Below are 14324 nucleotides of genomic sequence, written 5' to 3'. Positions count from 1 at the left end.
CACATTCAGTCTGCACCGGGCTTGTCAGTTGTCCTGAGGGCGCTCTGTTCAGCAGGTATCCAGCTTTTCCACCCTTATGCCTTTCTGGCCTTGCCCACCTGATCACCCTACCCTCTGTTGTGTTTCTCTACCTCTCACTCCTCCCCAAATCCAATGGACTCCACCAAGCTTTCCTCAGCAACTTCAGCTTAGCTGCTTTCTCTGTGCTAATGTATAGAGAGACATTAGCCACTGATTGAGCACTTACGTGTGTTTATGTCTTTTTTCATCACAGACTGCATGTAGTCCAGGAAAAGGGAAGGGCAAGGAGAACTCAGGCCAGGGCTTCCACTCTCAGGCTTCATGCAGGACTTTAGGATGCCTGGCCTAGATAGTCCTATCCAATGTAGGTAGGGACAAGGTTTTGTTGGCCAAATCATTCTGAGGCCTTATGCTAACTCAGTTGAGTTCACCAACCAGTACAGTCCCCTTTGTCTCTCTTCACCTCAGTCTGCCTTTTGGAGACAATATCTTGTCCTATCCCATAACCCTGTTGGGTTCAATGAAGGATTTTCTGGGATAAAAATGAGAGTAAAGTCCCCTCCCCAAACTCCATCAATCTCTTTCCTTCCTGAGTTGCTGGCATAGACACATGGAAGGTGTGCATGCCTCATCAGGACTCTTGTGCTGTGCTCTTGTGCTGTGCTCAGCTGAGGTACAGGTTTTGGCTTCATGTTTCACTTGCCACTGCCTGCGGTCACTGCACCCTGATGCTCAGTAGGGGCCTCTGCCCCCTGGACATTGGCAGCCAGTGTCTGAATTTTCTTTTTCTTTCTCCTTGAGAGTGAATGCATGGCTATATCCTTAGTGATAGTCCAAATCATCTGAATTAATGATCTGTAAATTCCCAGGTGTCATAGTACAAAACTGTACCAAATTAGGTTCCTTGTCCTTTACTTGTGGCTAGAATAAAATAATGAGTCTTTTATAGGACACAATGGTTGTCCAATGAGTTGAGCAGATGAGAGGCCCTCTGTACATGAATTACCTGAACAAAGCTCAAGCAGACAACAAAGCTCTACTAGAAAGCAAATTGATATTTCAAAGATACTTTCCTTTTAAAGGTTACAGCAGAAAGGACTTACTTGTCACACTGGTTATACCTGGCCTGCTGGAGAGTATGGGCATTATTTCTCTCTCCTAACACTGTATCTTTGATGTCAGGAAAACACTTTAATTTCTGCCTGAGGTGTTGAATTTCAGCATGAGAGACAGCATTTATGTTGGTCTGATGGGTATAATTCAGTAGCTTCATCCAAATCAAAGGTATTTAATTAATTTTATTGAATGTAAGAAGGAAAACATCTTGATGCTGATTGAGATTGTTGTGATGTTTGTGGTACACAAGACAAAGGAGGCAACATTCAGGAGTCGAAGGCGGGGCTTCCTCTGCTCACAAGATCTCCACATCTGATTCCTTACCTGCTTTCCATTTGGCACTAGCCCTGGGGAGCTGACAGGTATTCTATAACTCTTGGTTCTTTGTTTGGTTAGTTACTATAATTTCTTTTATGTCCTCAGACTCTCTTGTTTGACTCTTATCCTCAGAAAAATTGATAAGATTGAGGGGAAGATGGAGGGAAAGAAAACAGACTAAAAAGAAACAAGGATAAAGTCAGTCTCTACAGAGATCTGGCCTCACCACATACCAGTTAGTGAGCCTGTGAGTAACTTTCCTCATCCATGCCATGGGGATAGCAGGCCTGTCTCCCAGTCATCTGGTGAGGCTGAAATGAAGTAATGTAAGTCATGTGGTGTATGCCTGAAACCTAGCAGGTCAGAGGCTATCTCAGGTGCTCTCCTGGCTCTGCCATCACTCTTCCCAAGACAGTTCCATGCTCCTTCTGAATGGCACATGGCCATAGCTGGAATGGGAAAGGAAAGGTGGAAAAGGTGTGTTCATAAAAACCACATGGATTCCATGTTAGGCATGGAGTTTTATTTTGTTTTCATTGTGCTTTGTGAAGCAGTGTAAGTTTTTCAAGTAAACAAAACACTTTATGACTAGCAAGGGGAAATGAGATCACCTGGCACCTTAGTGGCCTTAGGAAGACAGTAAGTTGCCATTGTGTGGGCAGGAGGCTGTAGGACCTGGGCATGTGCCTTTGTCATATTCTGGAGGAACCCAGATGGAAGGAGAATATAAGTAGCTCCAGGCATCACCCAGAACCCCTCCCTGTCATGGCCACATCACTGAGTCTTTGTCTTCAAAGTGCCCTTGTGCTGCTGCACTAGCGAGCTGATCCACTGCCCAGTTTTCTGCTTGGCTTCCTCCCAGCTGAAGGGTGGCTCATACCCTAGATCTCGTTGAGCTTTCTTATACGTGACTGTGAACACACTATTTAACAGGGTCAGTAAGTGGCAGTTAAAGGGTGGTTGATATTTGTAAATGGGCCTCAATAGGAAGCTCACTATTTCCATCAGGAAAGCAAGCCAGTACATTAGAGAGAGAGGGAAGCTCGGGGTGGAATCAAGGCTGAGACCCCACTCTTTGCTCAGGGTATAATGGAAAGTATCATAGCTTTGGTGAGGCGTATCATCTGTGATGTAGTAGAATTGTCCTCCGATGTTTGGTGCCTTGTTGGGATCTCTTAAGACCCTGGTGACCAGAATGTGGGCCCAGGCTGCATTAGCAATGTAGACTGGGTTGACAATAGAGAATTTGGCTATACTTTTCAGGATCCCATTGTTTTTGAGGGCCGTATTCACCACAGAAGACAAGAATGGGCTTCCTTCTCCATAGATGTAGGTGGGTCTCAAGGCACAAGTGTGCAGGGTGCCACCATTTCTCAGCGTGCAGCCATTCGCTTTCAGCACAGCCTTCTCCGCCAGCTTTTTGCTGTATGGGTAGGGAGCAGACCACGTGCTTTCATGGTGCTCGTCCTCGTGGGCATTCTGGATGATCTCCTTGTAGGAGTTGGGCCCAGCTACCTCCACTGAACTGGTGTAGATGAAGATTGGCACGCTGGCTTGCACACAGGCCTCCAACAGGTGCTGGGTTCCTGAAGTGGGGAGCACAGGGTCAGCATCAGAAAATAATTCAAGGTTTTTTTTTAAAACGGAAAACAAAATTTCTATGTATATACAGGATAGCTGGGATAGGTGTATTGCTGATGTCTGTGGTTTATGGAAAGGAACAGTCAATGCTTAAAATTTTCTTTGTTCTTGACCAATTTTGCACTCTTGAATCTGGTAATCAGAGTGACTGATCTGAAACCAACAATATGCAGTATAAGTATGGTGAAGCTTTGTATCATTTCCAGTGTGGGTTTTTTTTTATTACTTGTTACTGTCTTTGATTGTTTGATCAGTGTTATATTCTTATGTCTGGTGGACTGAGCAACTTTATTGAAGATAACAATAGGTAATGTAGGAACCATTGTTAATTCCTACCATTTTGTTTTGAGGTCATGTATCATTTTTGTTGCTTTTGTGTTGTTTTGATTTTGTCCTCACTGTTGTTTTGTTAGTTTTTTAAATTTTTAAAAGAAAAAACCTTAAAAAAAAGAGAAAATAACCCAAGGGACCCCTATGGGTCATATTTTTGTTCATATCTACCCTCTCCTCCTGAGGTGATTTTTACATATCTGTCAGGCTACAGCACAGCCTTCTCTGCCAGCTTTTTGCTGTACGGGTAGGAAGCAGACCGTGTGCTTTTGTAATGCTCATCCTCATGGGCATTGTTGATGATCTCGTTATAGGAGTTGGGCCCAGCTACCTCAGTCGAGCTGGCATAGATGAAAATTGGCATGCTGGCTTGCACACAGGCCTCCAAAAGTAACTGAGTACCTGCACGTGGGCAGTACATGTTCAGTATGACCCAGAGGCCTCTCTGTACCCAAGGTTCATATTCATCTCTTTTCTCTTCCCAAAGGAAGTAATTATGTAAGTGTAATTTTTCATCTTCCTGAGTCAGATATCATGCTATAATTTGAAGAAAATTCAAAAATAAAAACTTCATATTTGAGTCAGGTTAACAAGAATTTTTAGAGTTTTTGATTCATAGATCTGTGGGTACATATTTGTACTTTGAATTTAAAAGTGCGTAGGGTTGATACTTTCTTATATTTACATGCGGGGGCTTTGGCCAGATGTGTGTATGAGAGGTATATGCAAAGATAAGGAATCTGGGTGCCACATGTCCCAAATCTCCTGGAAGGCATAGCTAAAGATTAAAATATGTCCTACAGCAGCACAAGTTCATATAGGATCAAAACTCATTGCCTTAAAGAATATATGTCTGTCCTTTGTCCTCCCCATACTGTGATTTATTACATAGATTGGCCCTAAGTCCATCAGGTAGTGGACAAACCTATCCTTTTCCTGCTGTTCCCTTGTCCTCTACATGAATTCCTACACAGATGATCTTCTTTTGTTCTTGCTTTCTGGTTCTATCAGTAAAAAATCACAGATGCTTCAGTTTGGGGTCCTCTTTATGAGATTCTCTCACATTGTTAAGGGAAGTCCCTTTGTGCCTTCTTCAAGTTTGAACTAGATATTGACTCTGAGTAATCGCTCATTCTTTGCAATGAAATGGTCATGAACTGGGTGTATGGCTTGTATTTAGATGTCTCCCCACAGTTTCATGCAGTCAGAGGCTTTTCTCAGGTGACTGGATGTAAGGTGCATAATACTAGAATTGATTCATAGTGCAATGCTAGACTCAAGGGCACTAGGGTTAAGGATGTGAGTGCTACCTGCTCTAAGAAGTCTGGATAAGATATAAGGGGTAGAGAGAGCTGTGGTCATCTGTTGCTTGATTGCTTTTACTGTCTTCTGCTTGCCATGAATTGGTTTCCTTCTGTAATCTCCTCTGCCAAGCTATCTTGCTTTGGAACCAGTATCTAACTTTCTTCTCATTCATGCAGGGGATCATAGCTAAGAGTTTACTTTACATTTCAGTGAAGACTTGGGACTTGGACTTTTCAGCGATAAATGAAATGGTTAAGACTTCAGTAACTCTTGGAGATGGATTAAAGAAATGCTTTTTGTATAAAAGGATGTGCATGAGTCTTTGAAGGGTCAGGGGTAGAATTTATGCTTTGTGTCTAGATGGCTCCCAAAGCCTCATGTGGTCATAGAACATTGTCAGAGGTGGCTGAATCTAGAGTGTGTGATGTTGGGCTTAAGGTTGTGTGATTAGTGCATCAGTCTACTGATTGGTTTGGCGTAGCTCTGGCTAGGATTATGGGTATGAGTGCTACACCCACCCTAGGGCAGGTAGCCTACATACAATGTAAGTGACAGAAAGAGTCTTGTCCCTCCCTCCTTGCTTTTGCTGTCTTCCACTGCCATAAATTGTTACCACTTTGCCATGTGGTACCCTTCCTTAGAGCTGGCTGATTATGGACTGAAACATTTCCACAGTGTGAATAAAATAAACCTTTCCTCCCTTAACTTGTGTGTGTTGGGTATTTCGTCTCAGCAATTAGAAAGTAACTATGATACACTGACAACTAGTTATATTAACAAATTATCATTTGATGTAGGAAATATGGTTCAGTGCTGGCAGGTTTTCTTTTCATGCAAAAGACCATAATTCTAATTCCCAGAACAATAGAAAAACTAAAACTATATCAAGAAGAGTTGCCCCAAACTCCCTCAAATTACCTTTTTTTTTGCATACAATTTCACTAAATATAGATCATTTTAAATTTATTTTATTGTTCTTTTTATGAAAATGTGGGTTGAATGTAGGGCCTTCCTTCTGAGCTATATCTCAGCCCCCCCCTTTTTATTTTGAGACATGGTCTTGCAAAATAGGGCTTAAATTTGTGATTCTACTGCCTCAGACTCTATGTATCACTACAATCCTCTAGTGTGGAGGAGGCCACAATTTTAAGAATTATTGGTAATTCGCATCATACCTGCTCATGTACAGTTGGAAGTTGACATCTAGTCTGTACAGTCACAGTTGTAATTAGGGAAAATATACCCTTAAGGAAGCAATACAATTCTTGTATTTTTCTCATTGTTGATGATTAAGAAAATCTTCACTATTAGAGCCATATTTGAGTCCTCGAGAAAATAGTTATTTCTTTGAGGAAGATATAGGGATTCAGCCTGTATTTCTGATATAGTGTCCTCTGTGAAGGTCACTTCTTTCTATCCCCCTGGTTACCCAATAATGACCAGGATGAACATTTCCTTTACGAAGAATTTGGAGATACTGTCCTGGACTTTTCAGTCAAGCTTGGTGAAGAACTGAAAACCAAAGTGTGCTATCTGCTGGGAATATGTGAGATAGCAGGATGTCATAGAAACGCACTAGCAGCATAGACCTGCTGGTCCTGGAAGGCATGGAGAGTGCCTTTCCTCAGGGGAAGAGGAATGTCTTCAGAAAAGATATTTTTCATTAATCAATTCTCCCTTTTAAACTGTTTGTGCATTTTATTTCCTTGAGAGAAAGCTAATTTAAAAAATTAAAATGTTTAGCCAAGAAAATGTGAGCTTAGTTTAATAAACAAGAAAATGAATATCATTTGATGTATTTTGTAGACCTATGACAATGTCTTAATAAACATTTGAGAAATCCAACTGTGCCTTCATTTTCTCATGTTGTTGTTGGGTGATACAGAAGGCAGGTCTTATATGACAGGAAATGAGAATTGGGTACTTACAGTGCCCTCCTGCAATGTGAGAATGTAGGGGGATGGTGAAGTAATAACTAGAAAGGGTTTGTTTTGGGGTGGTGCTGAAAAATCAAATCCAAGTTGTTGCTTTGCAAAGGAGTTCCTGAGCCACTAATTTGATGGGTCAAGGCACAGGGGAACATGGTTCAAGATCTGGGGTTGCAGTGTTTCTGGAAAGACTGTCTTCCAGGGGTCAGATTAATTATATTACAGGTCAAATTTCCTTGAGATAATGTGTCTTAAAGTTATGGCTTTTATCACAAAGCTTCATGTATTCATAGGTGGGATATTTGGAGATGGCAGGATCTAGGGTGTGTGATAATGTGATGAAGGGTGTGTGGTACTAAATTAGTCCATTGATTGGTTTAGCATAATTTTGGGTGTGGATAGTGGGAAGGCCCACTCTCGGTATGGGTGGCATCATCCAAAGGACTTGTAGCCTGGATGGGATAAAAGGGAAAAGGGGACTGACTTTGCAGCTTGTTGCTGCTGCCTTCTGCTTGCTCTTCCATTAATTTTCTCCTCTGTGATGCCACTTTATGTTGGAGCCATCCAACTGTGGACTGAAACCTCTACAAACTGTGAGCTGAAATAAATGTTTCCCACTTTGACTTGTGGGTGTCAGGTATTTTGTTTCAGCAATCAGAAAAGTAACTGAGACACTCAATTTATGGTAGGATGAAAACTCTTACCTCAAAAAGAATTGTAAAACATTTAGGGACAAGGAACTGAGGAAAATTTCCTTTGGGCACCTAAGATCTACTCCTCCAGAACAGACCCAGTGGTGAACTGAAGAGATAGTAATATGACTCTTGCTAAGAAGCTATGGTTAGAAGGAAAATTCTGTACAATTCTGTCCTGACGACTGTAGAACTGCTGTGCTACATCTCTAGAGATGAGTCCATCCTTCAGGTGTTCAGGGGGCTCTAGATGTTCTCATCATCCCTGATGTGAGAGCTAAAAGCATGATCTAGGTGTAATCTGTAAGGTGATCTGCCCCCATCGGTGCAGATGGATGGATGGGTATCAAGGTTTTCAATTTGGAGTCTAGTCAACCTTGAAATGGGACAGCTATAAGCAAAGCATTCCTGGCCTATGAAGTCTCACAGGTACAGTATTCTGGCTCTCCTACAGACTGTCTCTGGGCCTTAGCCAAGTTTTTGCCCTTTTTAGCTCTGGTTTACTCACCTAAAACACCAAGAGTAACAGCTCTGAGTTCCGTCAATAGTAAAAGCAAAGGCATCTGGGTTAGAGCCTAGCAGCAATCCCATGATGGGGTTTCTCTTCCCCTCATCTGTTCTGCAATCCTCCTCTTTCTACCTGCTGCAGCTCACTCCCAGGGTACTCTACCTTTCAGGTTGATGTCCATGATGGTCTGTCTGTGACAAGTACCTCTCAAATCAATAACAGCAGCAGTATGAATGACAACTGAGACGCCCTGGCAGGCTGTCCTCAGACACTGAGCATTCAGAATGTCTCCTTCAAGCACTTTCACTTTGGTCTTTGTCTGCAACTCTGTGGAACACAAAGCATGACATTGGGACTCTTTGTAGATGGGGTAGGAAATTTCCTTAAAAGAGTGATAATTATTTAGTTCTTTCAGGATAGTTATAGTGATGAGATGAGGAGAGAGCTCATTCCTTGAAAGGAACAAATATAAAAAAGTACATCAATCATAATGCATGGTGATTACTCAGAAGGAATAAACAACTATTCACTTCATCTCATTGCAGACTAGGATTCTGAACAGCTATATTTGTGACACTGCAAGAATGTACTGTTTTTGGCACAGAAAGAACATAATACTCTTTCCTTTCTGTAGGCTTTTGTCTATCTTTCACAACCACTCTGTGGGGAACCACTCAGACTACTTCAAAGCTTCGGTGGCTAAGGACACCCGAGGACTGACCCCCACCCTTCTTGCACAAGTGCACAGTGTGCTACAGTAATGTAAACATGACTTGGCACAGGTAAAGATTGGTGTGCTGTGCTATGGTTTGTGTCTCGATGTTCCCCCCAAAGCTTCATGCAGCCTTGGGGTGAGCTTCTAGAATTTATGATTGATTCACAGTCCAATGTTGGGATTATGGGTGTGAGTGCTACACCCACTGTGGGGTGGGTAGCTGTGTACAATATAAGAGGTGGAAAGAGGCTTGGTCTCTCTCTCCAACACTTTGGCTCTTCTTGCTTTTGCTTCTGACCACAGCCATGAACAGTTACCCTTCAACCAAGCCACCCTATCTTGGAGCCAGCTGATTATGGACTGAAACCTCCACAACCTGTGAGTTAAAAAAACCTTTCCTTCCTTAATTTTGGGTGTCAGATATTTTGTCCCAGCAATGAGATAAAAGTAACTAACACAGAATTTGGTACCAGAGAAACAGGGTCATTGCTGTAACTATATCTGACCATGTGGTTCAAGAACCTTTGGGAATGGTTTGCAGGAAGAGTGGAAAGATTCAGAGATGTCACCTAAAAGAGTAGTGCTGGAATACCTTAGACTATTTTGTATGGGAGATTCTGATCAGAGCTCAGAAGACCCAAAGGCTGATAGAAATCCTGCTGGTATAAACTAGACTTGGGAGGTTTCTGCTGGGAAGGACTGCATTGGCTGCTGGACTTCAGATGATGTATGTTATGGCTTGGCAAAAAGTCTGTTTGCATTTTGCTCATGTACAGAGATTTTGCCTGAGATTTAGACTAAGGGCAGTGAACTTCATTAATGTGGCAGAAGAAATTTCAAGGCAGTCACATGTTCAGGTGTTGGTATGGCTATTTGGGGGGTTTTTTAGACAGATTTATGTTGTAAATGAAGAGCAAAGAGCCCAGCAGGATGATATAAAGTGTTGTGAGTTTGGCCAGAAAAAAAGCTCCAGTAAAGCTATGCACTGCAAAGACAAAGCTGAGGAAATCTGCATTGCTGAGAAGGAACAGGAGAACATAAAATATGACCTGAAGATATCACAAGACACAGCATGTTTCAGCCCTTTGCAGCCTCAAAATTGTGAAAGTGAAAGACTGTGCTTTGAGGAGAAACAGAAGAGAACTATGTTCCAGAAGGGTGGCATCCACACTATGTTCCAGAATTTTGGTGACATCTGCAGCATGTTCCAAAATGGCAGCGGCCATACCAGGTTCCAGAATGGTGACAGTATAGAGAATTTGTTCCTCGAATCAGGTTTAGAGTGCTCAGTGATCCAAGCACTTGAACCCCACAGCCAAGAGAGAAGAAAGCCTGGCTACATCTGGCACCTAGGCATCATCCACATGGTGCTGGTTTTAGGCACATGCGGAATGCAAGAGTTCTGAGGTTGGAGAGGCTTCCACCCAGATTTCAGAAGAAGGCCTGAGAGACCAGGCAGTGTGCTCCTGACAGGGCAATATGTGAATCTGTGAGTCTGAAGCTAAAGGGGCAGTGGAGACCCCAAAAGTTTGGAGAAGTCAGGAATACGGATCATCTGAGAAAATCTTCAAGGAGGGAGCAAAGTGGGCCTAAGATAGCAGCTGTGGGAGCTACAACCACTGAAAGTACCATAGGGAAAGAATCATGCAAACGCTTTAGAGCTCACAACTTGCCACAAATTTCTTTGGATGTTCCACTAGAACTACAGGACTTAATGTTTGCTCTGCTGGATTTTGAACTGGCTTTGGTCCCATTCCTTTGTATCCCCCTACTCGTAATTTTGAAATGGAAAAGTCTATCTTGTGGCATTGAATGTTGGAAGTGTTTTAACTTTTTTTCATTTGTACAGGGGTGCACAGCTAAGAGTTTGTCTTATATCTCAGAGAAGACTTGGAACTTGGACTTTTCAGCAATGCTAAAACTAGTAGGAATTTGGCAACTCTTAGAGGTTGACTAAAATGCTTTTTGTAAAATGGATGTGCATGAGTCTTTGGGGGGGCCAGTGGAAGAATGTTATGGTTTGCATCTAGATATCTCCCCCAAAGACTCATGCAGTCATGGGGTGAGCTTCTAGAGCTTGTGCTTGATTCATGGTCCAATGCTGGGATTATGAGTGTGAGTGTTACACCCACCCTGGAATGGGTAGGCTGCACACAGTATAAGAGAGGGACAGAGGTGTGGTCTCTCTACCTCTTTTGGTTCTTGTTGCTTTTGCTGCTTTCCACTGCCATGAACAGTTGCCTCTCAACCAAGCCACCCTGCCTTGGAGCCAGCTGATTATGGACTGAAACCTCCACAAACTGAGAGTTAAAGAAACCTTTCCTTCCTTAATTTTGGGTGTCGGGTATTTTGTCCCAGTAATGAGAAAAGAGTAACTAAGACATGTTGGTTATGGCAGTATGTAAGAATGTAAATATGTGAAAATAACCTGTATAGGAATTATACAGTAAAGCTATAAAGATGTAGGTGAGTCTTACACTGTTGCATCCTCGTGCTGTGCTCTGCTCCACATTGCCTGCTGTTGTTGCTGATGTCTTGAACACATACATTCTTTAACCTGGGGACTTCATCCATGAAAGTCTCCCCCCTGTGGGCCGACACCATCTATTGTGACTTTTGAGGGCTCCTGCTCTGGGCTGATCATTGCTATTTCCTGAGATCAGATGTTAGTTTCCAAATGGTTTACATATAGTTCTGGTTGTATTAATATTTGTTCATCAAAAACACCAGTGAAATAATCAGTAGAAGGACATCTGACAGTAGAAGTCAGAGAATAGCACAGATGAGTAGAGTGTAGCTCCTTTGGAAAGTTGGTCTTTGGAGAGTTACTTTTGTCTCCCGAAAGCAGACAAAAGCACTTTGGTCCTCTCTAACACTTCTGCAAACTCTCCACCCTCTTACTTTCCCCTAGAATTCTAATTTCTAAGGAGAATCCCCACCTAAGTGATTAAGATGTTAACTGCTAAGTAATATTTAGGTTTCTGTAGCCTAGAAACTCTGGTGACCTTTGTAACATTCCTCCTATTTCTGCAATTCTATCTGTCTAAAAAGAACTACAGGAACAGGTCTCAGGAGGCTGAGGTTGATTGCAGTATTCTGGTCAGTTTAAGAAATAACAAAGAGTGACATACATTGTGGGTGATAAAGACTCTACTCTTCATGTGGTTTTCCTGTCATGCTATTTTTTCCCAATAAAAGCCCTGCATATTCTGAGACCCCAAAGTGGAGCTTTGATTTTGATAGCCCCTGTTTATTTTCAAGATGTCATCCCTTGAATAAGCCTACTTTCTTCTTACCAACTTTCATATCCTGAATGTTTACCTTCATGGTAAATAAATCTGTAACTTAATCTGGGAGCATATTTTACAAACTAGCCAATAGTTCTGCCCTCTGAGTTGTGTACTTTTATCAATGTATACTATGTGGAGTGACCATCTTGTTATCAAGTAATTCCTTCTAAATGTGACTCACCAATTTAACATTACCCAGTTTTAGGTTGCTCGCCTGTCTTTCTGGTGTTAGATTCCAGGTTCTTCTCATCTTGAGCAAAGAACTGAATGAAATGAGCAAAACATATGACAAAGTTTATTTACAAAATAAAAGTAAAGAGTGAGGGAGAAAGTGGCTCTGTAGAGTGAGATTGGCTGAGTAAAAAGAAAGGTTAAAGTCTATCCTGGAGAAAACAGGGCAGGCTATCATAAGGAAAGCCATGATAGCATGCTCTTCTTGGCATGTGTATCCTTTTATAGTGTCCAGATCTTGAGGAAACCTGCAAGAACTTCTACGTACGGGTCCTGAGAGGTGGTGCTAGGATCCCACACCACAGGCTGATGTCAGGTACAGGTCATTCTATTAAAAACTTGCCTAAATGCTCAGCAAGAAGTCCACGTGCAGGAATTTGGAAACTGTTTGCACAAATCTTCCAGGATTTTGTAATTAATAGGCCATGTCTATTTCCCCAGCCAGGTTGGCAATACCTACATCAATATCCTAAGTCAATCTCTCAGGAGGGAACCACTCTTTATTGGAAGCTGGATCTGCTCATGAGGGGACTTCTCAGAAGCCGCCATGAGTTTTTTCATCCAGGATATTCTCCTTCCCTTCTCAAAGCTTTGGCTGCCTATAAACACTCTGGTTGAATAAAAGGTATTTTGTCTCTTTGGGAGCCACTGGAGTTCAGTCTGGATAAATCACACTAGGTTCACTGAATGAAACTTCTAGCTTTACCAGTTGGGGCTTGCACACATCTTTGGACCTTGCTCAGGCTGTTTATAGTAAAAGTGGCATGAGGTAAGTTATCTCTGGCCTTTAGTTCTTCAGTAACCGTTTGGACCATACTTCAGTCTTGTTTGTTTTTAGTTGGTATGAAATAAGATTCTGAAGGCTATTCTTCTCACCTTCTCCTCTGAAGGAAGTATGTCCGAGAGAGCTTAGGTTTTCTTTTTTAGAACTACTTTTGTTTCTGGAATAGGCATCTCTGGTTCAGTAACATCTAACCCTTCTGAGCTTCATACAGTGCTATATGACTGGACAGCTTTCAGTAATCCTATGAGTAAAAGGAAATTGGTATTCTACTGTAACACTATGTAGCCCACATATGTGTTGGATTTTTAAGAAAGATGCTCACTTAATGTAGCTTTAAATTATTATCTTATTTTACAAGTGGCATTGTTTTGTCAAAGATCAGATTAGTGAGATAAAAATCCTTTATGTACAAGTTTCATGTTCTTCATAATGAAGATTGTAATAAAATGAGTGAGATAAGAGATTAAGGTGTGGTAAAGCTGGCTGGAGATGTAGGTATGACAAGTTAATTACAAAATTCCAGGATACATGTGCAGAACAGTTTCTAAAGCTCTGTACAAGGACTTCTTGCAAGAACTCAAGCAGGCTTGCAATAGGATTGATAGCGTAAGAAACAGGGAATTTAAACGAGTCACTCCTTTCCTTTCATTCAGCTGTGGGCATGGATAACCCATGTTTAAATTTAGGAGGTCTCCATGCCTGAGGCAGTAGATCATTAGTCCCAATCCCTGTGAAAGATGGAATGAGAGACATCTGGAGTCAGAGGGATCTGACCATGATGAAAGGCACCTGAAGTTAGAGGTGCTTGACTCTTTAAATGCTGGAAGCTTGAGTTGTGTAAAGCTCTTTGAGAGTTCCTCTTTCTGGGTTCCTCTTCTTTTTGCCTGTTGCTGCTGCCCTTTTGCCTGTTTCTGCTACCATCCCATGATCTTCAATAAACATAGGAACTTATTATGAAGTGTATTCTTTACAGTTCTTTTCTTATCATACACAAGAACCCGCACTATTTTGCCCCACTCAAGGATAACAGGATGGGCTAGACCTGACATCAGCCTGAAGAGTGGATGGTACAAAAAGACCCTCCATACTCCCCACCAAGTTCTTGCCTCCTCTCGTGCTGTAGGGTATACTTCTTTTCCTACTTGTCCCAGTCTTGCTCTGAAGAGGTCTTTTTTCTCTTCCTACCTTTAATAAAATGTCACTACCATTTGCATTTATTTTGACTAATTCTTTGCTCAGGACAGAAAGAACCTAGAAACCCCCTTCAGAAGGAAAGTTCTGCGCCTCAAAACCTGGTAACATGAGTACCAGTTTGATAGTTCAGAGAGGAGTTGAAGACATTATTTCCTTGCAGAATAGTAAAACTCATGAGGAAAAGAATGAGGAAACTAAATGCTTTCAATATGTGCCCATTTAATGGAGGGGCCATGGCACCGCTCTGTTCC

General features: G+C 41.9%; 1 protein-coding gene across 4 annotated transcripts in view; it reads right to left on the bottom strand.

Annotated features, from left to right (window-relative positions):
* Positions 1 to 1956: 1956 nt before the first annotated feature.
* LOC102016193 (3 beta-hydroxysteroid dehydrogenase/Delta 5-->4-isomerase-like) overlaps positions 1957 to 14324 on the bottom strand; it is a 35068-nt gene continuing 22700 nt past the window's right edge. For 3 of the 4 annotated variants that reach the window (XM_005389081.2, XM_005389083.2, XM_005389084.2), the window contains 2 exons: positions 8022 to 8186; positions 1957 to 3041 (listed from right to left, as the gene is read on the bottom strand). In XM_005389081.2, coding sequence (XP_005389138.1) covers positions 2230 to 3041; positions 8022 to 8186 — 977 coding nt within the window. In that variant the 3' untranslated portion in view covers positions 1957 to 2229. The remainder of the gene's footprint in view (positions 3042 to 8021; positions 8187 to 14324) is intronic. The other variant, XM_005389082.2, reaches the window with a different exon arrangement.

This window comes from Chinchilla lanigera, unplaced genomic scaffold, assembly GCF_000276665.1.
Source record: "Chinchilla lanigera isolate Chin_1 unplaced genomic scaffold, ChiLan1.0 scaffold00034, whole genome shotgun sequence".
NCBI lineage: Eukaryota > Metazoa > Chordata > Mammalia > Rodentia > Chinchillidae > Chinchilla > Chinchilla lanigera.
Note: the sequence above shows the minus strand (reverse complement) of the source record. Positions and strands in the feature narration are given on the sequence as shown.